At 38.7% G+C, this 25,502-nt stretch overlaps 1 protein-coding gene across 1 annotated transcript in view; it reads right to left on the bottom strand.

The window, feature by feature from the left end:
* The window catches only part of RNF17 (ring finger protein 17), a 48,835-nt gene extending 25,577 nt beyond the window's left edge, over positions 1-23,258 (bottom strand). Inside the window, exons 1-18 of the mRNA XM_064171363.1 lie at positions 23,187-23,258; positions 22,492-22,583; positions 21,799-21,854; positions 20,775-20,830; positions 19,384-19,459; positions 17,470-17,550; positions 15,992-16,086; positions 15,139-15,310; positions 14,098-14,174; positions 11,676-11,747; positions 10,231-10,481; positions 9,156-9,236; positions 6,894-7,055; positions 5,283-5,472; positions 4,683-4,848; positions 3,560-3,747; positions 965-1,103; positions 343-496 (exon numbers count right to left, since the gene is read on the bottom strand). Coding sequence (XP_064027433.1) covers positions 343-496; positions 965-1,103; positions 3,560-3,747; positions 4,683-4,848; positions 5,283-5,472; positions 6,894-7,055; positions 9,156-9,236; positions 10,231-10,481; positions 11,676-11,747; positions 14,098-14,174; positions 15,139-15,310; positions 15,992-16,086; positions 17,470-17,550; positions 19,384-19,459; positions 20,775-20,830; positions 21,799-21,854; positions 22,492-22,583; positions 23,187-23,251 — 2,173 coding nt within the window. The 5' untranslated portion in view covers positions 23,252-23,258. The remainder of the gene's footprint in view (positions 1-342; positions 497-964; positions 1,104-3,559; positions 3,748-4,682; positions 4,849-5,282; positions 5,473-6,893; positions 7,056-9,155; positions 9,237-10,230; positions 10,482-11,675; positions 11,748-14,097; positions 14,175-15,138; positions 15,311-15,991; positions 16,087-17,469; positions 17,551-19,383; positions 19,460-20,774; positions 20,831-21,798; positions 21,855-22,491; positions 22,584-23,186) is intronic.
* Between the last annotated feature and the right edge of the window lie 2,244 nt (positions 23,259-25,502).

Genomic DNA, 25,502 nt, shown 5'->3' with positions numbered 1-25,502 from the left:
TGCTTTTATATGTGCCAGCAGAAGGAACTGGTAACATAGACATCACTGTAATTTCTTTTCACAGCCAATAATCTAGTATCTCTTACTAAAATATTCTAATTAACCTTGAACCAGAATATATATAAAGCAAAGTATAATTATTCTCTTTGTTTTAAAAATAGTATAAAACTCTATTAATAGCAAAAGAATAGAATGTGAATTAGTACTACTGACTTTATGAACCTATGCAAACATCTAGTAAAAAAAAACCCAGCTGTTACCATTCATTTACACTATATGACCTTTCTAGTACCACATCTGATTTTGCAACCTAGCATTAAAGTGAAAGAACCAATACTTCACCAGTAATCCGTGCTCTGCACCAACTCCCATCTTCCTGTTTTGCAATACAGGCTTGGCCTTCAAACGGGCAGAGAATTTCCACGTGATTCCCATAATCACGTTTATACACCTCCTGAATTTTCTTTGAAAGATCTAACATATCCTGGTTATCTTCCTAAAACAAGAACAACAAAACCTATGTACACAGTAGAGTTTTTTATAACGTGGTATGCATGGTTTATAAATGGTATTTTGGCTCTTGCAAGTGTACACTTGTAAAAGTGTACTTGCTAGTCTTTGCAGCCCTCCATATTCAACAGTGGCTACAAATACATAAAGTGAATCAAAGAGATGAACAATAGTGGACTGTTGTCCTGTTCAATCCAATCAGAACAGTAAAACATTACAGACTCACACAGGAATTAGCCAAGTAACAAGATTAACAAAAAAGTGAACATCATGGGAATTATGAGAATACAGTATTAATCTAGCATTGTAGGAATTAATCTCATCCAGGAATCTTGAAACTGGTAACAAGTGGTAGAAGTTAATGGAAATTGCAGCTTATTTAACATAAACTACAAGTAACTCAACTTCAAAATATCTGTTCAGAGTTTTATTTAAATAGACCTTCGAAACTTACCAACTGAACATAGAAATCACTTGGACTATTAATGTGACAAACTATGACAGAGACAACTTCTCCTTCTTGTGGAATCTTAGGTGGACTATACTGCAAGATAGTATTATTTTCTGAATTACTGGGAAGCTGTGATCTAAACCTAAAGTTAAAAAAAAGGAAAAATGAAATTGTGACCAAATTTTGTCAGAATTAAGGAAGAATTCTTACATTAAAATGTCAACTTTCCAAACAAAAAACCCAAAATGGTCATACAAAAATAACTTGATTCATGTTTGTATGAACAGCTTTCACTTTCCTTCTTGTCAATTGGTCCAGCCAATTCTACCCAACGTTCCTCTGTTGCAAATGTAATATATGAAGAACTGTATAAGGAAACTGGCCCCTGAGATTTTGTTAGTTAGGATGCAGTAGCATACATTTAAAATGTTAAAAAATCCCCCAAACTACAAGGCTAAAATCAACTGGGGAGGTCCCAGATGACAAGAGGTTGGCCAGTGTGACACCCATCCAAAAGGGCCAGAAGGAGAATCTGGGAACTACAGGCCTGTCAGCCTGACCTCAGCTCCTGGCAAGGTTATGGAACAGCTCATCCTGAGGGCCATCAAGCAGTGTGTACAAGACAACCAGGGAAATCAGGCCCAGACAACATGAGTATAGGAAATTAAGGTCCTGCCTAACCAATCTGGTCTCATTCTATGACTGGGTGACCCAGTAGACAAGGGCAGGGCTGTGGATGTGGTGTACCTAAACTTCAGCAAAGCCTTTGACAGAGTCTCTAACAGCACCTTCCTGGAAAAGCTGACAGCCCATGGCCTGGACAGGTGCACCCTTCACTGGGTTAAAAACTGGCTGGATGACCAGCCACAGAGAGTGGTTGTGAATGGTGAGACATCCAATTGCTGTCTGGTGACCAGTGGTGTCCCCCAGGGATCAGTACTATGCCCAGTTCTATTCAATATCTTTACTGATCACTTGGATGAGGGGATTGTGTCTACTATCAGTGAAATTGTGGGTGGCATCAAGTTGAGAGGTAATGTCAATCTGCTGGAAGATAAGAAGACACTGAAGAGGGACCTGAATAGTCTGTGTCAATGAGCTGAGGCACCAATGGTATGAGGATTAATTAGGCCAAGTGCGAGTCCTACATTTTGGCCATAATACCCTCATGCAGTGCTACAGACTGGGAGAGGAATGACTGAATAGTGGCCTGGCAGAGAGGGACCTGGGAGTGCTGGCTGACAACTAGCTGAACATCAGCTGGCACAGAAAGCCAATGGCATCTCAGCTTGTATCAGTAACAGTGGGGCCAGCAGGACTAGAAATGTAATTGTGCCCCTGTACTCAGCACAGGTGAGACCTCACCTGGAGTACTATGTGCAGTTCTGGGGCCCTCACTTCAAGAAAGATACTGAGATGCTGAAGCGGACCCAGAGGAGAGCTATGACATTGGTGAAGGGACTGGAAAGAAAGTCTTACGAAGAGAGGCTGAGGGAGCTTGGGTTGTTTAGCACGGAGGAGACTCGGGGGGGAACTTTATCACAAGGGGAAGGTGTAGTAAGGTGGGGGTCAGGCTCTTCTCTCAGGCAACTTGTAACAAGATGAGAGGACATAACCTAAAGCTGCACTAAAGGAGGGTTAAGGTGGATGTTTGGAAGCACTTCCTCACAGAAAGGGTGATTAGACACTGGAATGGACTGCCCGGGGCAGACAGACGTGAAGCTGCCATCCCTGGAGATGTTTAAGATGAGATCTGGCACTCAGTGACATGGTCTAGTTGATGGGGTGGTACTAAGTCATGGGCTGGACTTGATCTCAGAGGTCTATTCCAGCCTCAATAGTTTTGTGATTCTGTAATTTATACTACTCTGACAAAACCAATTTCTTTCAGATTTTCTTTTCCACACTTGTGAGGAAAAGCAATTGCCTAAGGAACACAGATACAGCAAAAGATTATCTCCATTGATCTCACCACTGACTAGTTATGTTCCAATATAAACAAAGACATTTGTGTGAGCTATTATTTTGTACAGGTTTGCATGACATACTCCTGTATCCAAACACCAAAAGGCTCACGCTGTTCTGTCACTTTCCACTGGTGACTTCAAAGCAACTCTCCTCTGACTTAATGCCAACATCAATCTCCCACCTATGCCTTATTGTTGTTTCTCCTGTTTTCTTTGTGCTGTACGTGCCACATCATGTGACTGGCTCAGACACGCTGACTAGCCTGTCACTGCCTACCAGCCAAGCCACGCAGATATGAAACTGACTTCTGTATGTTTTTCTGTTCATGGTAGACCCTATGGGCTTATCCTTTCACCCCTGTTATTCAATCTTGCAGAGAAATTAAGTTTTATCATATTCTAAAATAAAGTTTACTACATAAATGAAGCCCAGACTTGTGCCAATTGAGTGTACCACAGTACATACTACTAAAGGTGAATAAAGGAAATCAATACATAGTGCTGAAGATTAATACATTACGTGTCAATATATCAAACAGTGCAAAAAACAACTTGCTTGCTAAACTTAATTTTGTAAGTATGATGGCACTATTATTTGTTTTAAGAGCATAAACTAAAGAAAAACACATACCTTGCCAAGTCTAAAAAAACTAATGCATCCTTGAGAGACACTGGCATGTCATCTGCTTTACTAAATGGTGATTTTTTCAAATCCACAATGAGAATACCATCCTCTTCTCTATATATGGTCATTAAAACAACTTTGTTCTTAACTATTTCTAAAAATTTTGTCTTTACTTCCTTTCCCCAACCTTCACTCTGTGGTAGACAAAAAGTTACCGAAGATGTTAGAGAATCTTAAAACAAAAAATTACAAACACTATTCTCATCTTTTTGTGTGTTTATACAAACGTACAACATAGTTTGGTCCATTTCCACATTCCTTCTCAATACCTTTCTTATCATTTTACCTACCTTGAAAAAGCCTCTCTGTATTTATCTTGGATCAAATTAATGCATTTTTCTTTTTGACACTGCAAAGCTTTGCTTTTTAGGTGTGAACGAAATGAAAGCACATACAAGGAAGGCATTTTACCCACATTTGTGAAAACTGTTCCAGATCTTTCCCATTTAAGGCTATTTCAGACAACACTAGCCTTGTTAAAAAACAAATGTGAAACCAACCATCATTTATACTGTCAGAAACAGTATGTAACTGAATATTGAAAATAATACAGCAATATGTGCTTTTCCTATGTGAATAAAGGGCTGACGGTACTTTATTTGTTGTTATACTGAAACAGAACAAACAACACTTTTCAACATGTGGCACCTGTAAGCAACAACAACCACTGAAAATATTCTCTTGAAATTTTGGAAGCTGTTTCTTCTTTGGATGATTTTTGAAAATTACTACTTGCATAAAGTTAACAAATAGCTGTGGAATATACATTCTGTAGTTTGATTTTAACAAAACAATGTGTCTAGAATAAGCAGTGAGATTCAGCCCTGACATATGTACTTGTAAACATGGACTGCTAAAAGCTCTTTATTTCCTTTCCAATGAAAGAAACACAACCCATCGTTTTACCAGAGATGACACTTAAAAAAAAATCCTGTACTATTCTCCAGATTCCTTCTGTTTATAATGGAGTAAGATCACTGTAAAGTATGTAATGCAAATTTTTAAGGTCTTTAAAATAAATCTTAAGGAGGACAAAAAAAGTCCTGAAATAGTACAAAGTTTTACATACTGCATTTTTGGGAACGACATCCTTCAATGAACACCGCACTGCTAAAGGAGGAACAGCTGCAAGTTCCACCTTAATGTGCCGATCAGGCTTCCTCACAAACAGACAAATGTCATCCGATTCAGTGGTTTGCAGAGCAGCAGGTTCAGGTCTTTCAGTGGGATCGTATCTGTTATTCAATGGGAATATAACCAGCAATAGCTTAAAAGTAGAGCAAAGAAATACCAATACTAAAAAAATATCAAAACCAAAGTCCAGAAAAAATAAAGTAACTGCAATAACTGGCATCACATCATGTGACTGAAGCCAAATCAAAGTCTCAATGAAAGGCCCTTTTTCTTTTCTCAAAAAGCATTGAGGAGTGACATATTCTTTCTTGAGATGCAAGTCTAAGTTGATCATTTTAGCACGTGAAGGCTTCTGTATTTATGAGCAACATATGCTGACACTTTTCCTGTGGGAAATACATACATACAGAATCTAAGTTCATTTGGATATCTGTTTGTCTGAGTGAAGCTGATGGAGGGCTTCTTTCTTAGTAAAAGTTTTGAGTGACAACAGCCGAGGACAACTGTAGACATAAACCTTTCTCTGTAAACATACCCTGAGGAAGTCAGAACTACAGAGCTCCCAAAATCAACCAGGAATACTTCCAGCAGTGCAATATCACAAATTTTGCATCTTTTTGGACCAAAAGGCTTCCTTTTATTTTCACTTTTTAGAGGAATTAGTTCAGTGATAGTTCCACGGCACCACATTCCAGTTTCCTTACTTTTAACAAAAGTTTCAGCACCTATACAGAGGCAAAGAGAAAAAAGCAAGACTAAATTCAGTATTTGTATTCAGTATTTCACACTGAAGTATTGTTAGAGCGCTGCATAATGTTCCATTGTTGCCTGTCTTCCACACAAGAAGTGAAAGTGCTACTTCTAAAATAAAGACATGAGATATTAAAATACCTTGTCTTCAGAGCCACTAGAAGTTCTCTCCCAACATTCATTTATACAATGTCTGTAAGGTGAGGAGGTGTTTGGCTTGTACGTCATTTCTGTATAATTTTCTATATCTCTTAGTAAAGTGGCAAATAAAACACTGAAGTTGAGGGTTATTACATACTTTTAAACAGTTTTCTAAACATCTTCTACAAGTGAGTAATTATTGTCAACATGTGGGCTAGAAAATAATTTTAACAATATAGTAATGTACTGTTGTATTTTAGTTTCAGAATAGTTTCCATTCACTTAGTGAACTTTAGTAAAATTCATCTATCAACTTAAAAGGGAAAACGTTGCTTGCATGACAAAAAGCTGATTTACTGAGTAATAGAAGAACCAAGCTACTCATTAAAATCAGTATACTGATCAGTTAACATTATCTAAAGCTGAAAATCATTAAGTTTACAGCCAGGTGTTTCAACTGCTTGTTACTCTAAGCACTTGACTTGTTAAGGTCCAGAAGAACTGCTGTCTTTTTCACTGTTGCTATTTCCATTTATATGATTTAATACAAGCCTACTTTACCAAACAATGTGTACAGTTGTGCTAGTTTGAAGCAAGCTGGAATGTTTTGGTAGCAGAACTAGATAACGGGCAGTGAAATGAAAACAATTGATGTCAACTTCTCTCACAGTCTCGCTGAGAGCTCTGGGAAGAAGAAAGACTTTTTCTCCATTTTGTTACTCACTCTTGCTTTTGCCTTAGACCTGGTCACATCTCATTAACCCTGCTCCTACTAACCTTGCTCCCTAACCTCTTGGCTGCACCTCTCCTCTTCCTGAGAACTGGGGTAAGGTTGAGAGGGCCGGGGGGAGGTGTTGGGGTGGTTTGAGAGCCCCTCCTGGGGACTCAGGTTTCTGGGAGGGGAGTTGTGCTTTTTGTATTGTTTATCCTTTGTATATTTCTGTATATAATTGTATATAACTGTATATATTGTAAATAGCTGCTTGTAAATTCTGCTAGCTGTAAATAAATTGCTTCATCTATATTCCCAGGGTCCGTCTGAGTTAGCTGGGGCAAATACAAAAGTGTGGGGGGGCGGGGTAACCCCCAAACCATCACAACAGTGTTTCTGGAAAAGCACTAACTGTAGCTTCCAAATCATGTAAGAATTACTTTACTAAGGAACAGAGGGAAGGAGAAAAAGCTTATACTAAGGAAGACAAACTGCAAGATAGTGTTTTATACTAACATAGACCTTTAGAAATAATTAATTCACCTAATTCCAAAACATCTGAAGGCAAGAGATATGAATTCTCACTACAACAGAAGTTTTTCAGTTTCTTCTCCAAAATCTCTGCTTCTCTCCTCTGTAAGAATCTCTGAATATAGAAGTGGCATGGATTTGTAACATGACTTACTGTCACTAGTTCTGATGAACCTGAATGAGACATAAAACAGATTATCAGACATTTCCCAAGTGCCTCCAACAAGTATTATCAGACATGTGATTAGGTTTCTGTTCCACTAATCATATGATTACCTTAAATATCTTTTAATTTGACAAGTCTGCTTACACTTGGTCCAAACTAGTTACTGTTTGCTTTCTGATTAAATCTGTTCTTTTGAACTACTTCCCATATCCTACTCTTGCAAAATAAAAGATGAACTGCTTACAAAGTGGTAAGCCTGAATTCAAATGAGTAATATGGTGTTTGTATTCACAGAACCAAAGAATTGTTTTGGTTGGAAAACACCTCTAAGTTCAGAGTCCACCTTCTGAACCTAACACCACCATGGCCATTAAAACACATTCCAGAGCACCCTGTCTACACGTTTCACTAATACCTTTGGGGATGATGACTTCACTGCCTTCCTTGGCAGTCTATTCCAAAGCTTCACCAAGCTTTCAGAAAACAAACTTTTCCTAATATCCAATATAAACCTCCCCTGGCACAATTTCAGGCTATTGCCTTATCCTATCACCTGATACTAGAGACCAAACCCCACCTCACTACAAACACCTTTCAGGTGTATAGAGCAATGAAGTCTCCCCTCATCCTCTTCTGCAGACTAAACAATCCATTTCCTCAGCTATTCCTCATAAAGCTTGTTCTTCAGACCCTTCACCATCTCTGTTGCCCTTCTCTGGACATGCTGCAGCAACTCAATGTCATTTTTGTAGTGAGAGGCCCAAAACTGAACAGAGTATTCAAGGCAAGGCCTCACCAGTGCCAAGTGCAGGGTGGATGATCACATTCCTACTCCTGCTGGCCTTCTCGGCCACATATTGCTGGCTTGTGTTCAAATGGCTGTGAAGCAATACCCTGAGCTTCTTCTCTTCCAGGCAACTTTCCAGCCACTTTGCTGCAAGCCTGTAGCACTGCGTGGAGTTCGTGTGACAACTGCAGGAACTGGTACTCAGCTTTGTTAAACCTGATACAACTGACCTTGGCCCATCAATCCAGCCTGTACAGAACTCTTCGCAGAGCCTTCCTATCCTCAAACAGATGAACACTCCCATCCAATTTAGTGTCACCTGCAAACTTACTGAGGGTGTACTCAATTGCCTTGTCCAGATCATTAAGATATTGAAGAGAACTAGCCCTAAAACTGAGCCCCAGGGAATGCAGCTAGTGACTGGCCACCAACTGGATTTAGCTTCATTCACCACCATTCTTTAAGCCTGGCCATCCAGACAGTTCTTAATCCAGCAAATCATCCACCCATCCAAGCTCTAAGTATCTAGTTTCTCTAGTAGGATGCTGTGGAGAATGGTGTCAAAGGCTTTTATTCATGTCCAGATAAACAACATCCACATTAGGAAAAGAAAAAAAAGAAAAAATTCCAAACAAAAAAATGAACAAACAAAAATTATTTCCTTAATCTTTCTTATTTTGCATCCTAGATTGAAGGCACACACTTTTGCAGCTGAGCTTGTTCTGTCAACTTCTTCAGTCAGTTTCTTTCTTTCTTTCTTTCCCAAAACTGCAATCTCTACCCTTCATTGCAATTTACACTCAATAAAAGCTAAAAGCACAATCTGAGTCTAGAGAACCTATGAATGAAGTAACTTAGTTCCTTAAATTACTGTTTTGTACATTTATCCACTAATTTGTAATGCCATTGGTGGAGGAAGAACAAACTTTCAGAACTCTGTATATACTGACCTAAAAAATGCGTTCCACTGTTGACTGCAAGCACTGCTTCTGTTATCTTATCTGCCAGGTGTTGAGAAACACTACCAGTGCTGAGTTTCTGAATGTTGCTTGGAAACTCCAGTATCACATCTTTTAAGTGATTTTAGGACAAATCTTGAAAGACTGTAGTCTTTACAGTAGCAAGAAGAGCAGACCAGGGACTCATTTTGTATAGTAAAACTGCTGAACTAACCAGCTGGTTCAGAGTAGGAGATATGTTTCCTAGTACATTCTTAATCTGAACTAAGATTCTAACATATGTGTCCAACTCTCCGACAAATTCCAGTGTCTGCTCTCACTATTTAGAGGATAAGATTTTTCTATTAAACGAAACAGTTTACCAGCTTTGTGTTGAAAAGGCATTTCCTTGATGAGATTCTTTCTCTGTTCATCAGCATGACATTCCGTGGGAAGGTCGTCATCTTTGTTTGAGAAGTTTCAATGAAAGCAGTTAGTTAACTAAGTCATACACACGTAGTAAAGCAGCAAACACAGTAAAGATGAACTGCATATGGCAAAAACTCTTATATCCAATGTGACTGAAACAGATGCACATACAGTGACTATGCACAAGACTACAAAGCTATCATGAGAATTCTTAAGATTCAAGATGTGCAAAACGCACATAATGCTACAGTTTGAAGGCATTTAGTTTTCATGAGAGTTCTGTGAGATTCTGGGTTATGCTGTTTTTTAAATAGTTGCATCCAAGCTTTGACATTTACCTCCCCTTGATCACAGATATATGCTACAATTACTTTCACACGTACTACCCCTATCCTCCTCTTCATCTTCCCTAAGCATTAGTAACCATAGGGCTTTTCTCAGTATGTTGTGGACATAGAATATTCTCAATTCAAGCATCCCAGTTAAATGGACTACTTCTATCTACTGCCCCTCCCTCGTGATTCTACCTCATTCCTAATACTTTTGAGCCCTATCCCTGAGGGTACACACTGCTGGACTTGCTTCAGGATGATAGTGATTTCCAATGCCTCAAGATCCAAACCTGGACACAACACCCCAGATTCTGTCTCGTATGAGCCTTACACAAGGGAAAGATCACTTTCTGCATCTATTAGCCATGCTCTTTCTAATATAGTCCAAGGAAAACCCAACAAGCTGATGAACCTAAATTATTATTGCCAGTTAATGAAGGACAATGTTCTGGGAGAAGATTCACGAAGACAAACGGAATGTCAGAAAAGCATTCTCCAGTAGCCAAAGTCAGAAACTTTAAGAAGGGCTATCAAAAACTAAGAGTCAAAGAGAATAATTGACAGACACAGGAACTTACAACTTTTCTTAGAGAGAGACACCACTGAAGGATTCAGATGAGTCATGTACAACTACAGACACAAACAAACATCACACTGAAGAACAGAACATGGAAAGCTTTGGTAGTAACAAACTTACTTTCCGTATCATCCTCAAATATTTCCTCAATTATGAGATCAGGGCTGAATGAAGACATGGTTAGAGCAGGTGTGTTCTGATGATGAACTTGAGTACTTTTCACTTCTTTGTCAACACTGAGTTTATTTTCAAGAGCCTTTATTTTACTCTCTTTGCTAAGTGCTGGAAACGTATCCTCCACAGACGACTGAGTATTGCAGCCTGCAATTTCTTTGTCACAAAGGGAAAGAGCGTGTTGTCCATTACCTTCACTGTATTTGGCAAAACATTTATTTGGAGACACATTCACGTAATCCAGTCTGGTTTTAGAAAAACACAGAAGTCAAATTAGAGGTTTTAAGAACATATTGCTGTGTCAAGAAAACATCTCATAAGAGTTGGCTGGAATAAACTGTGTTATGTTTTTAAATACCAAGATGACTACCACAGTAACATGACTTCTGAAACCTAAAAAGAATTGACACAGAAATGGCACATATTCTTGAGCATAGCTCAGTACAACAACTATCCCTGCTTAAATGATCAGAGAATTATTTGAATGTAGTTGATATAAATTATTTGGGGGGGGAAGAAATAGAAGTGACTAATGCAGTAGTTCACGTCAAAAACAAAAAGCACATCATATGATTTTGTCTTAACATTTTTTCTTTACTGGAATATAGAGAATGTGCAAATATTACAGCCTTTTTTAACATAACCAGTGATAACAGCTCTAACAGCAACTTCATTCCATTTTCTCAAGTTTTTGTCAAAGGCTGCAGAGAAAAATAAAGAACTATAAAATAGGAACTAATAAAATAAAAGAAATTGTATTTTTAAACATAGAATTCAGGTTTTCTCTGGTAAAAGTTAATCTTAAGTAACTTCTTTTGGCATTTGATGCAATCGGTATCTAAACTCTTAAGAGGAAATACTTTAAATTTTAGAATCTGATGCTGATTTTATTTCAATTTTTATCAGTAGTTCTTGTATGCTGAAATAATAAACATGTCTATCTCATGCACTAAGAACATAAATGTGTAGTAGCTTAGTTTAATAGTGAATGTGGCAGTGTTAGGTTTATGATTGGACTTGAGGTAACGCTCTTTTCCAACCTAAATTTCTGACTGTATTATTCAATGTCAAAGCTGAAAAGCACACAGTATAAAACAAAATCTTGATGACTTCACTGATACAGTAAAATACAGCTGGGTTAAACACCAATACAACTGGAGTGTCAGAACTGAGACACTAACTGGGTTAACTGGAATGTTAAACTTCATGTTAACTGGAATTGAAATACCAGTACCTGAAGTTTTGCTTTCTTTCACTGTACTCTTAGGAACCCAGAAGCATATACAAGTCTTTTTATATTTAATCTCCACTGAATATTAATCATTTGAAGAACAACTAAGTTACTGTACCTATCCTATATTAAAAAAACAAACAAAAACCCAACAACTTACATCTCTGCTGCTCCCCATTCAGTCTTGCCCAAATTTTCTAACAAAGATATAATCTCAGTGTTTAGGAAGAATCTCGAGAGAAAAAAACATTACAGAAGGTGACATGAATACCTAAAGCACTCTGACATGTTATGGCATTTTTTAGAACAATACTCATGAAGGAGTAGAACACTCTGGTTTCATTTTTTTCCGTCCTAATAACAGATTTGGTCACTTATTTATCTTCACATTCATACTGTTACTTTTCGCTTTATCTGTCATACATAGACTACTACAACATTCATTTACTCAGTTTTACATATACCCAGTTTAGTTAAATTATTCTGCATGGAGAAAAAGAATTTCTCCAACAGTTCTGAAGAATAAAACTGTAACTGAAGCCCAGAACCTCCTGTTCTGTTTATTGTCACAGTAATGAACAGTTGTTCCATTTACCAATGACATCCAGGAAAATCTTTGAAGTTAGGCTAAAAGAACTGCAAATACAATGCCACACAGTCAAATCCTTTGCTTTGCTGTCCAGTAACAATGAGCTATTTGTGAAAACTAAAGTGGAAGCAGTATCGAACAGCCCATTTTCTTCTCTGAACCTCTGTCAGGAATATGTCTACACTATGTTAATGTCTACAAAATGTGCCAAGTCCTATGCGTCTCCTAGTTCTGATTTTTATCTTAGTTGGGATTTCTGAGTGGCACCACCACATGAGGGCTTTATGATCACAGGGTTGGAGCACCTCTGCTACAAGGACAGGCTTAGGGAGCTGGGGTTCTTCAATCTGGATAAGGCTCCAGGAAGACTTAACAGTGGCCTTTCAATACCTGAAGGGGGGCCACAAGAAAGACGGAGAGAGAGACTTGCTTAGGAAGGCCTGTGGTGATAGATTGAGGGGTGACAGCTTCACACTACATAAGACTGAGATTGGATGTTAGGAACAGGTTTTCTTTACTATGAGGGTGGTGGAGCATCATTGCCCAAGGAGGAGGGTGGTGGAGCATCATTGCCCAAGGAGGAGGGTGGTGGAGCATCATTGCCCAAGGAGGAGGGTGGGGCCTCATATCTGGAAATAGTCAAGGTGAGACTCAAGAGGGCCTCTAGGCAACCTGACCTAGTCGAGGATGCCCCTGCTTACTGCAACAGGTGTTGGACTAGATGATCTTTCAACCAGACCATTCTGTAACATTTAAAGGTCCCTTACAACCCAAACTATTCCAATTCTGTGATTCAAAAGACCTGTAAGACATGGTGGGTTAGTGACATGGTTTAGCGGTGAACTTGGTAGTACTAGGTTAAGAGCTGGACTCAAATGATCTCAAACGGGCTTCCCCTACTTAAGATTCTGAGAATGTTTTGCACTTTGCATACAAGTGATCAACTTAAAAGCTTCATTTTTCTGTGCCAGTCAGAATCTGATGGCATACAAAAACTCTATTCTCTAAAGTGGTTCCACACATTGAAACAATGGCATCCCCAAGATGTTCCAATCTAACCCCATCTTTGTTCTGTCCTCCTTCCTTATTCAGGACCATGGCCTTTATACGCTAGGCTTTCAACACTTCAACCAGTCCTATAACCAAGCTGCACAGGGTCTGCCATACAACAGCCATGACATGTTTCTCAGTCATTTCTGATCTAGAAATAAGATCTGTCACTTCCACTGAGGCTAACAGAGTAAGTAGGATCATCCATAAATTTCTTCTTGGACATCAGTGCCCTGAAACACATGCACGTCTTTACTGAGCAAGAAAAAGAGATTTAAAAAAAAAAGTCCACTGTTTCCCTCATTTATTTCTAAGTGAATGAGAGGAATTTTAAGTGTCATAAGTCTGTTACAAACTTTTAAAATGCATATACTTTTTTACATACCAGTAAACGGCATGTGCTTTCTCAGACAAAGGCTACTAGACCCCTGGTTAGTGATCACAGAAGCTTACAGGCTAGCAGGGACCCCGAGATATCGAGTCCAACCACCCTGCCAAGGCAGGATTCCCTAGGGTAGTTTGCACATAAATACATCCCAGCAGGTTTTCAAAATCTTCACAATCTCTCTGGACAGCCTGCTTCAGTGATCTGTCACCCTCACTGTAAAGAGGTGTCTCCTCATGTTGAGGTGAAACCTTCTATGTTCGAATTTGTAGCCACTGCTCCTTGTCTTATTGCTATGGACTACCAAGAAGAAATTGGCCCCATCCACCCTTCAGATATCTGTATACATTGACAAGATCTCCCCTCTCTGGACTAAACAGTCCAAGGTTTCTCAGCTCAATTCACGATGAGTTAATACACATTTCAATGAGTAGTTTTTGCAGTAAAGGTGAAGAAGCTCAATTTCTGTTGTTTACCTGTTTTATGAGCAGTTTTTGTAATTAAAATAACCAATGCATCCATTTACCTCCCAATATAACTCAGCCACCAGTCACTTACCTTGGAAATACATTTTCACTCAAACTATGCACTCTTGAGAGCTCAGCCTCAACTGGTAACTTTAAAAGATAAATAACCTGAAATTAAGAGGTACAGCTTTAGCTTTTACTACACAAAAGCAGATTATACATCTGTATTATCCACAGCATAAGTCATTCAAAGAATGACAAGACCAGTTATTATTTTTGTCAACATAAGGACTACAAAGGCTCTAAATGAAATAATTGAGTAGCACATTTATAAAGAACAGAAGGAAATATTTTATATGCACCTAGTATTATAATGGAACACTCCTCGCCACTGCATTTAAGTACCATTTATGTATATATGTACACACGCATCAATCCCACACAGCCACAAGCATTACAAAGTCTTCAAGAAGTGCCACACAACCTTTCAAGAGAATGATGTAATATTTGTTCAGTGTAGCAACCCTGATATAACCTACCAATTATAAAACCATTAACCTTCAAATTCCTATATTTACTAAGTGCCCAGGTTCTTAGATTCTTTCTCCAAGCCATCTTTTCCTCTTTACTGTCAGATAGGAGACTTCAACAGCATGGCAGGTAATGTGGGGTTCTATGAAAAGCAGGTGTAATGAGGAGGAAGAATGCAAGCAAACATCTGTGACCAAGATGATTAGGACAGCACGGCTATTAGTTCTGAAGTAGTTCAGTGAAGAGACTGGACGGCACTGAAATAAGAAAACCTTAGACTTCTGAAGGGCTGAAATGTTGCCCTTTTATTTTGATCAGTACTGTGTCACTATCTTTCTGTCCTCCCCCTCCACTTGCTGTTTGAGATAGAAAGTTGAGGAAAGGACCATCTTTGTTTCACACCAGCCACTGGATTTAAAATTTCTTACCAAGACCAAATATAAACTCTGTGTATGTGCATCAAGGTGGGATAAGAACACATTACTGCAGAAGTCTCAATATTATGTTTGCAAACTGAAAGGCAGATCACAGAAACTTTCAATCCAAAGCTGAACCTACACGTTACAAATAAACTGCTCCACAGTGCAAAAATGTTAACTACCTGAGAGAGATCACAACAGGCTCTTAGAGAAGGCGTAATTTTTAATTCTTTTGCAATCTTAATGGCACCAGCCAAGTGCTTTTTCTTCTCTTCAATAACTTCTTTAGCTTTTGCAATATCAGCACTGTAGCTGCTGATGCCCTTCATTATTTCTGCACACAATTTCCCTCTCCTGTGTTAAAAAAATTACTTTTCAGAGTTTAGTAAGCACTCACTGACACAGATTCAAATTTCAATTATAAAATGCAATTGGCAGTTGCACTAAAATACAGAGTAAATGCATCACACACTTAAATATCATTTTCTTCAAACAATGAAAAACAGAAAGCATGGAAAATCCACAGCTAACCAGAACTACAAAGTTAAGAGTTCACACTGAGAAGTCACTTTCTTTGAAGAAACATTTTCTTTATGAAATATTTAAGTACATTTCCATTTAAGCCTCCTGGTATTTTCATACATGTCCAACTGCAAACTAGACAGCTGGATTTTACAACTCGGTCTATTAAGACATCAGATTCGCCTCTTAGAGACTCTTCTGAAATCCTAAGGTTTGATATCCTTTCCCCTGGCCTTCTATGAGCTTGAAAATCTGCAGTCAATTAAAAAAAAAGTTTCAGAAAAGTAACCTCACTAAGTTTATTCTTTTATTGAAAAGCAGAGGCTGCATTAATGTTCTTGAACCAAGCGAACCAGCTTCAAGATGTCACTATGAAAGGGCAAAAAAAATGAAGAAAGGACATACTCCTATGAGGAAGACTAAAGTTTTATTTAAATTGTTTAATCTGAATTAGAAACAGCTCCTTGGTAAAAGTAACTCACACCCCTTCCATCCTACAAACCAGATTACTACCTTGAGAGAAGAGAAGCAAGAAGTTCATCAAATATTCTCTCTGCAGTTTCTGCAACTTCTCTTCCTTCCTGCTTTACTTTCAAATGTTTCAGCATCTATTTTGTGCAGTATTGAATAAACATGCATTAGCTATTTCAATATTAATTATTATTCTCATACTACTTAAAAAAAAATCAGAAGCAATGAAATGTGATCAATACTCCAGCAGACTGACACTAAGCCACTTAGGAGTGACATATGAATCAATTATCGTCCATTAATTCCCTTGTGTTCTCTAACTTCTAGTCAGATCACTGTCTGGATCCTCATGTCAGCTGAAGTCTTCAGGTCTGTGAGGCAAAACATCACGAGGTCTATGAGGCCCACTGCCTCACTTTTCTTACCTGACATTTCAATACAGCACCATACACAGAAAACTACCATTCCAGCATTTCTACTGTTTTTCTGAAACTCTCTGTGAGCATAAGGGATAAAAAAACCCTTAAGTAGACCAGATTCTTCCTCTGGCTAAGCATCAGTTTTGATGTCCCAGTTACATTTAATGAGGAGACTGGAAAACAGTCTCAGTACTGCAATATTGATTTGCTAAGTCTCAGTCTGTGTTGAAAAGCTGTCTGAAGATCACAGGCATATGCATGAGTTATTATATTAGAGCTGCTGAAATGGCTGTTTTTCATAAGATGCTATTAGTGTAACTTCGCTAAACTGACAAACTGGCAACTTCAACAAAATGAGTTAGAAAGGAAATGGCGAACAGGTTTTAAGGACATTTCATGCCATACTTATTAGGATGAACTTTCATTAGACTTTTGGATCATTAAACACATCTATACCGGGGTATCTTAAAATATATGTAAAATGTACCTACATTTCCAGGCAAAGATAGAACTGCAAGCTTTACCACAGCACATTTAGTATCAGTTAAAGTTTAAATAATTATCTTTGAACAAGTTCATAGGTTATTCAATAAAACCTAACAGCATTTTCCAGTACTTTAGGATTCTTCCTAGACTTTGTACTGTGCAGAAAAATGCATTACATGATTTAGGGCTTTAATGAATCTTGTGCCTGTTAAAATTATTACTCCTGTGGCCCATGTAATTTCTTTTCCACCTTTAAATCCAGAAAGAGGCACAAGAATGCTATGTGGTTAGCATAGCTGCTACAGTTAAATGCTGAATTCTACCCTCGCTTATGGAAACCCAAGTTTAATACTTAAAGACTGGCACATATACAGTTCTCCTAAATGTGTGGACCGACCCTATTAACTTTAAAATTTATGGATAAGATGATAGACTTCTTACCTCCAGATTACAGTCAGGAATTTAAAGCTGAATATTCACAGAAATAGCACAACAAATTGAAAGACAGGCAGTAAAAGTGTGTTTAAATATGACGTTAACATGTGACTACTCACAACAAAAAGCTTTGGTCAAGGATTTAGTATTTCTTTGGTTATTTAAATTATTTTAACCCACCTCATCTGCATCATACAAATGGCGGAGATTACAAAGACCTATGCATAGAGCTTCATCAATATCTTCCGTAGTTTTGCTGTCCTGGGGAAAGATTTGCAAATGAATGTAGAGTTGCAAGTATTAAAAGACAAGATATGCTATACTCATTTCCCATATGCTTGATATGGGTGACTGATGATCTGTGTAAGGATTTGAGCAGTTCTGTTTCTGCAAATAGGCCCAAAATACTTAGCTCAGCGAGAACATTCATACTGTATTTCCATAGTTTTTTGCTTGTTAAACATATACCATTTATTTGCACAAACACACAAAAAAACCAAATGAAAAAGATAGTACGTGAAGGAAAACTAAGATAAAATTAACAATACAGGAGAAAGAAAACATGCAAGATTGAAGAACTGGAATACTGCAGTCTAGAAAAAAAAAGTAGAGTATTTAGGAATATTATTTTGGGAAAAAATAGTTAACATTCTAAGCTCCTAGCATTACGCTGATGCCAGAAAATACAAGAAAATGATTGCATTATGAATTGCCATAAAAGTAAATCTAGACACAGAAATGTCTTGTTACTGGCACTACTAAAGCTAGTGTTAAAGAGTACTGTTTGGATCACTGCTACTTTGCTAAAAGCAAAATAAGATGATCAGCCAGGGATGACCCCACAAAGTCAGGTATGGTGCTGTCTAGGTCTAATTGCTATAATGGGCAACCAGTTCACCTTGTCAAAGGGCAACTTAACTAATATGTAAACACAGAATCAGTCAGGGTTGGAAGAGACCACAAGGATCATCTAGCTCCAATCCCACCTCTCCCCCCGGCCATAGGCAGGGACACCTCACACTAGATCAGGCTGTCTAGAGCCTCATCCTGCCCTATCACTACCTGACATCCTAAAAAGTCCTTCTCCAGATTTCTTGTAGGGTCACAATAAGGTCATCTTGGAGCCTTCTCCTCTCCAGACTGAACAGCCCCAACTCCCTCAGTGTCTCCTCACAGCAGAGGTGCTCCAGCTCCCTGATCATCTCAAGTTTCTAAACGGTTCCTCACTAGTGTTAAGGTAAACAAACACCAACTAGAGAAATTAAAGCTCAGATTAAAAAAGTTGATCCTGTCTTTGACCAGACACTGGTGTAGTAAGTGAAAGGAAGCGCTGCCCACGATCCGAGAGAGACCTCTTAGTCACACGCATCATTATGGTGTTTATTAAGGACGTTTGTTATCATCTCCATCTCTAGAACAGTTAGAATACATGAACGCCTCAGACTAATTGTATTTCCTTTTTGGGATCATATAAAGAAAATAAAATCCTTCATCCTGTAACTCAGATGGGAACTGTGTTAGAAATACTTGCTTGTAACAGCTATTCTCATTCTACTCTGAGCAGATTCAAGGAGATGTAAAAGTGTCATGGAATTCCATTTCTCCCCCTCATGCTTCTCACAACAATCAATGACAGAGGAACAAAAACACTTCCAAAACTCAAAAAAACATATATTCATTCAGAATATATCTTTGAATGACATACATTCATCCAACACCACTGTGGCCCTGAATAACCACCTTAAAGATGTGTTGCATGAACCTTGCAGCTGTCTTGAATTTAAAGGGAAACAAGAAAAGCCCCTAGACTAGGTATTGTGAAGCTTCAGGTGTCTTTTAAGAAAAATTAAACTCAAAATGCAGTTTCACAGGCAGCTGAATGTGTTAGCCCTCCTTAGCTATGATATGGTTGGGTTTGAACTGCTTTCCATTTTGTCAAGTTATTTTATTAAGACTGCATCTGAAGATAATTCTAGTAAGATGGAATAATAGCACATAATTTTAAGGCTGCAGGGTTTTGTATTAAAAGGTGATGTGTTAGAGATGTGTGTAAGAAAATGAGTGAGAACGTAAGGAAGTTCCATATTAACGTACCATGTCTGCTGCTAGAGCACCATTTGAAGGAACTACATGCTGAACATTTTTCTCTTCAGTATTGCGACTGAGGTGCCTGCAAAACAAAGATTTAAGGAAAAAAATCTACATATTTTAAACAAAGTATCAAACTTCCCATAAATATTTAGACATACCTTGCAGATTTTAAAATTTGTCATTATATACATGTATACACACACACACACATTTTTAAACAGCAGAATTACCACTGGTACACTACAGAGACCTCATTTTCTTTTTAAAAGTTTCTTTTTCATTAGTATAATCTTAAAATTCATCTTTACCAATTATTCTTCATCTGACAATTTTGGCAAGGCTGAATAAAGCTTTAGTAGGTGGTAGTGATGTTTATCCTCAGTGAGAGTAAAATGCACAACTATTAACATTACAAGATTCATTATTTTATTGTTGCCCAAATATTTATTTTTAGACATCCCATCTGATAGTGATTAAGCTGGTGAAATCTTTAGCCTACAGATTACAACATCATTTACTGACAACCTGCTAGGAAAGCTCTTAAAATGTTGTATGGTGACCCATATCTGCTCTTCTGTCAAGTACACATGCAGCTAAATAGCTGCAAGAGTCTCAAAAAACAGTCTCTAAAAGCTGGCCCACTCATAGGAAGAAAGCACTGTGGTGTTCTTCTCGAGCTGTTTTTTCTGATGGACTGTCAGAGGACTTGTAAAAAATCTTGACTTTGGGCAAGGCTAGCGATGCATCTTTTATGTACCAATACTTCCTATACCTCCCTTACAGAACAGATCTGTATAGCAGAGATACCTCATGTAACAGATAAGAATTTTCTGGGCCTATTCCCATTTTTTTTCAATGTCAATCTCCACAGCAATATCAGTGGGAGGAAAGTCACTCACTCTAAGACTTCCTTCAAGTTCACATAGGCAAGTGAATATAATTTAGATACGGCAACTGCTGCCATTTATAGTTATGTCTGGTTATCTGAGTGGAAGGTGCAATGTCAGCAGCAGGGGGCTGGGAGGAGAAGGAGGTACATCAATTACACAGTCCTACCTGCCACAGCCTGGCATTTCAGTAGTTCTCTACTCTCCCTCTGAACCATGCAGTTATCACAGTGCTTGAAAACTTTCAGTTCCAAATGTTTTTAAGCTAAACCAATATATTTCTTTTTGCATTTCAGTGAAATGTTTTTAGTACTCAAGTATCAAGCAAGTTGTGTTCCCACATTACTAGACACTCAGACTGAGGATATGCTAACGAAGTTTAAAGAACATATTAATAACTCCAAACAACAAAGACCAAGAGAAATATCTAGAAATGCTTGCTTTATCAAGTCCCTCCTAGTCTGGCATCTAAAGAGATGAAAACCAGCTCAGTTAGTAAAGGTTTACCTTGCTGGCCTTTGCGAGTTGTCATCACACAGCCCAACTTCGAAATCAGCTCTGGTCTACATTCAGAGGAACAGTAAAGACCAAATAGAGGGTTAAACCTAAGCCCAAATTTAAAAATGCTCTATAAGCTGTTTTCACCATCAGCTCCCTCCCTGCATTTCATTAAGCTTCAAAGTAGTACCGCTGAACGCACTGAGCAATGAGAGGTGCAAGAATGCAGCTTCTAAGCCAAAGCCCTGTAGCCATCAGTCTCTTTGTGATAAATGTGAAGAGTTAATAGCAAAATGAATACTGGTTTTCTGCTTGCTCTTAGTATTTTCCCCACTATTACACACAACTTCTAGTGTACTGCATTATTGAACCTGATAACAGCTTCTTTTCAATAAGATTTAATAATGGAACCTAATTCCAAAGATTTAACTTGTCTTTCACAATAAAGGTTAAATTTTCATTTCATAGCAGGAAAAAAAAGGAATGGCCACACCATATGGTTTGCATAGAACCCCTTTATAGTTGTCCAAAATATAGATTTTTTTTAACAAACGGTATTAACATGTCATTACACAAAAGAAAATTGCATATTTTTCAAATGCAGCAACAAAAATATAATCCCACATTATGTACTATCACATAAAGTTGTTTTTCTTTAAAAAAAATAAAATGTTTTGATTTGGGAGCTGACCAGGAAAAAGATTAATAACAAAAACAAACAAACAAACCAACCAACCAACTCCACAACATAGATATGCATCAGCCACTTTCTTGCACATTACGTGGAATGGAGCTGGCATTAATGAATACTGTAAATCTTCTTAAAAACAGACTTCGGACATCAGATGTGGTCTGCATAGCTACATTTCACATATAGAAATGCTAGTGAAGACTTGCTGAGAAGCAGGTGGTTATGAAGTGCAGGCCCTTCCAAGCTTGCTCAATCAATCCCAATGTAAATGCAAAAGGTCCTGTGAATACTACTATTTCACCATCACAGTAACTGCTGAACAAAAACTTTTTATCAACTTACTTTTGTAGAAGAGGAACAAAAGAAATTGCTGTCTTCATCTTTCACATCAAGAAATGCTGTCAAAACAAGTATAGGAAGTACAGCTGTGAATGTTAACTGTTAACCTCAATCAATGAGATAAACAGGAATACAAACCATCTAGAAAGCTGCTCCAGTGACCATGTATCTCATCAATGGGAATTTGAACATTTGACTTTCATGACAGAATTTTAAAGCTAGGAATGGAAGTTCAGGTTAATAGATATGAAAGTTACCTGGACAAAAACTTACTTGCATTAAATGACTAGGACATTATCTGCATGATTAGCTGTATTTCATTGCTACATTTAGGACAGGATAAACACACAACAAGGAAAGCAAAAAGGCGAAAGAATTCAAAACGTTCACAAATCCATGTACTTAATACAATTTTGCAACTTCTGGAAGCAAGAAAAAATTCAAGCAAAAAATATAAGGGAAAAAGTCAGAATTCTTTTAAAGCAAACTTTTTAGCAGCTTTGCCAAGGAAAAACAACAGGATGGGAAGAAAAAGTTGTTGATTGTTGTGGCCAAGTAATGGAAAACCAGTAAATAACCAACATTTAATGAAATCTGGCAGCCCATCTATTGCCTTTAACAGCCCATAAGAAACATAAATAAGAGTGAATATTGCACACCACAAAACTGCTGAAATAAAGGATCCAAAAGCCTTACCCTTCACAGTTGCACCTTTTGACATGTGACACAAACCACTGTTTCTCTGATTTGCTTCTGTAACATCCTCTTCTAGCATCTTAAGACATTGCCTTCAGAATTAAAAGGTTTAAAATCGTGAGGGCTATGGACCAAACATGAGTTGTGATTTTCAGCTCTCTTAAACTTGCTTGCTTTTACCAAATGACATGAAGAAACTGCCATTAATGAAATACACAACATGTACATAAAAATTTGGTTACTCTCCCACCCAATGGAGAAAAAAATTAACTCTACTGATTTCATCATCCATAAAGGTGGTACTTACAGGTACACATCACATCAGATAACTAAACCAATTGAGTTATTATGTAATCCATTTTAATCACATTAATTCTATATTCACTTAACTGAAAACACACATTGAGAAATTCAGCAGTGATTTGTTTACTTGTAACATACCCATACAGGTCAATATGAGATATTGGCATCCCAGAAACTATTTCATAATAATCCAGGATGCATTTGAAATGTGTTTTTCCCTGAACCTATTCCAAATGCTAGCGTTTTCCACCAACTGCATGTTTTACACACACCCCTAACACATGACTCATAACAACGCAAAAAGCAAGCACTGTTTTCTAAATTTCCCCAATGCTATTATACTTACATAGATACTTAAAGCAGTCACTAGAATAATCTCACAATGTACATACCTTATAGCTTTTAGTTTTCTTTTAAGGTCTTCACCGTCATCCAAGTGAAACTCTTTTCTACTCATGACTCCCTCTAACTTTGAAAAACAAGGTGGCAAATTATCTGTGACATGCCATTTCATCGCTTGAGCAAACACTACAGGTTAGTTACAGCACCCTAAAGAGCAAGCTACAAAAAAAGGGCACAAAATTCCCTGAAAACATATGCTTATTTTCCTCTCTAAAAACCAACGCTTTTAAATGCAGCAAACCATCGGCCCGTTTTACACTATCCAGCTACGCTGCTCCACCTTACCGCTACGGGGCACAGCAGGAAACGCCACTACTTCAAACCTCCTTACTGACCATATATTCTCAGTACGATGACTTCTCTGAAGTATCTCAATAGTGTAGGTTCACGCCGTTTGCAATCCAGCATGCACAGGGACCTCAGTACTGTAGGTTCACGCCATTTGCAATCCAGCATGCACAGTGACCCCAACGCCGCTCCTTCAAGGCCTGCTATCCTGCCTTCTACCTTTGTTTACACGCAGCACCTACCCCACTCCGGCAACCCCTACCCTTCAGGCCCTACCCCCTACCCCCTCCCCCCTCCCTTCTCCCTCCTCCCTCCCCCCCCCCCCCTTTTTCTTTTCCTCTCGCCTAAATCCCCGTTGCTGCTGAAGGCGCTACGAAGCCGCCGGCTGGCGGCTGGCTGGCGCAGGGACATACCGGGACGGGACGGCAGGGCAGAGGCGGCCGTGCCCCTGCGAGTGTCACCGGCAGGCCCACACGACGCAGCCACGCGACGCCCACCGCGCGCCAAAACCAGCCGCCTCAACCGGCGGCCCCCGCGCGCTCGGCGCGCCCGCGTTCCCCGCGTAGCCAATCAGGGCGCGGCCGGAGGGAGGGGGCGGGGCCGGGCTGTTGCGTTCCGCTGCGTTCCGCTGCTCGGCTGGGCGCTGCCTCGCCTCGCCCTTTCTCGGCTTCTCCCGGCCTCTCCCGCCGTCTTTCTGCCGGACGTCTTCAATGGGAGGACGTTTCGTGGGCCAGACAGAAGCTGTGCTTCGGCGTTGCTTTGTGCTACGTGTACGTGCGTTCATTATTTGCAGAGTAAGAGATGCTTTTGCAGTGCTTTACTATTCCTGCATTAGGTGTGGGGAGCGTGGCACTGTCTAGTTTTCTGTTCGGTAAAAGTTCTAAAAAAGAAACTGATCATCTCCCACAAGTTTTAGCCATTGTGAAAAATGGTACCCGTGTCAATAAAAGAATGGCAAAGCAGAATATAAGAATATGAGAACCAGTTGGGAGCCCCTCCTGGGACTCAGGTTTCTGGGAGGGGAGTTGTGTTTCTGTAATACCTTTTACCTTGGATATTTCAGTCTATAACTGTATATACTGTAAATATCTGTTTGTATATTGTGCTAAGCTGTAAATATAAGCTTCATTCAATTTTCAGAGCTGGCTGAGTCTAATCTGGGTGACTTCCAAAGTGTATGGGGGCAGGGAACACCCAAACCATCACACACTCAAATCAGGCAAGCTTGCACTGTTTTTGTTTATCTACACTCGATGAGTTTGTGATGAACAAAACTTTACAGAAGTTGTCCTCAAAGTGACTAATTCTCTAAATTTCCTTCAGAAGTCTTGTGGTTGGACACGATTAGATCTGACTTTATATAAAAACATTGTGGAGATATGTCACTGGATTTTACAGTGGTGTCTTATACACTGATTCCATTTGGTGTGCTTAGACCTACAGAAATTGTAGGAAAGCTACAGAAAAATCAGTTTGCGAGACTGATGAATCAGTATGCACTAGGGTGAACTTGTACCTGCAGTGTAAACATCCTCTTTACCAGTAGTGTGTTTTCCAGGAACAACCTCCTGTAAAATATTGTCAAAAGACAAGTATTGAAATTCTTGTTTCTCCTTAACATGAAAATTTACGTAGTCAAGTGAGATATTGGTTCTATAGCACATTCTCATCAGTTAGCCTGTACTGTATGGGCAACAAATCAATCCCCTTTCTCTGCCCTATAAGAGCTAAACACCTTTCTGCTCTGTAAATACCAGCTGTCTTTTTTTGTCAGAATTTTCAACTGACTTTTGCAATCCTGGGATTTTTAAAATCTGAGGCACTTTCTGGCAATTGGTTGCTTCATTTCAAAGGAGATGAAAGGTTTGCGCACCAAGAATTTTGTCTCATGTATTCTATGTAAATTGCCACTTAAAAATTAACTTCTATAAGCATTACTTAAGAACATATAAGAATACAGCAGCAGAGGGTTAAAATCTAGAGTGACTGATGGCAGGCTTGTGGATGTAGCAGAGAAA

This window comes from Pogoniulus pusillus, chromosome 3, assembly GCF_015220805.1.
Source record: "Pogoniulus pusillus isolate bPogPus1 chromosome 3, bPogPus1.pri, whole genome shotgun sequence".
Taxonomy (NCBI): domain Eukaryota; kingdom Metazoa; phylum Chordata; class Aves; order Piciformes; family Lybiidae; genus Pogoniulus; species Pogoniulus pusillus.
This window is presented reverse-complemented; position numbering and strand designations above follow the sequence as displayed.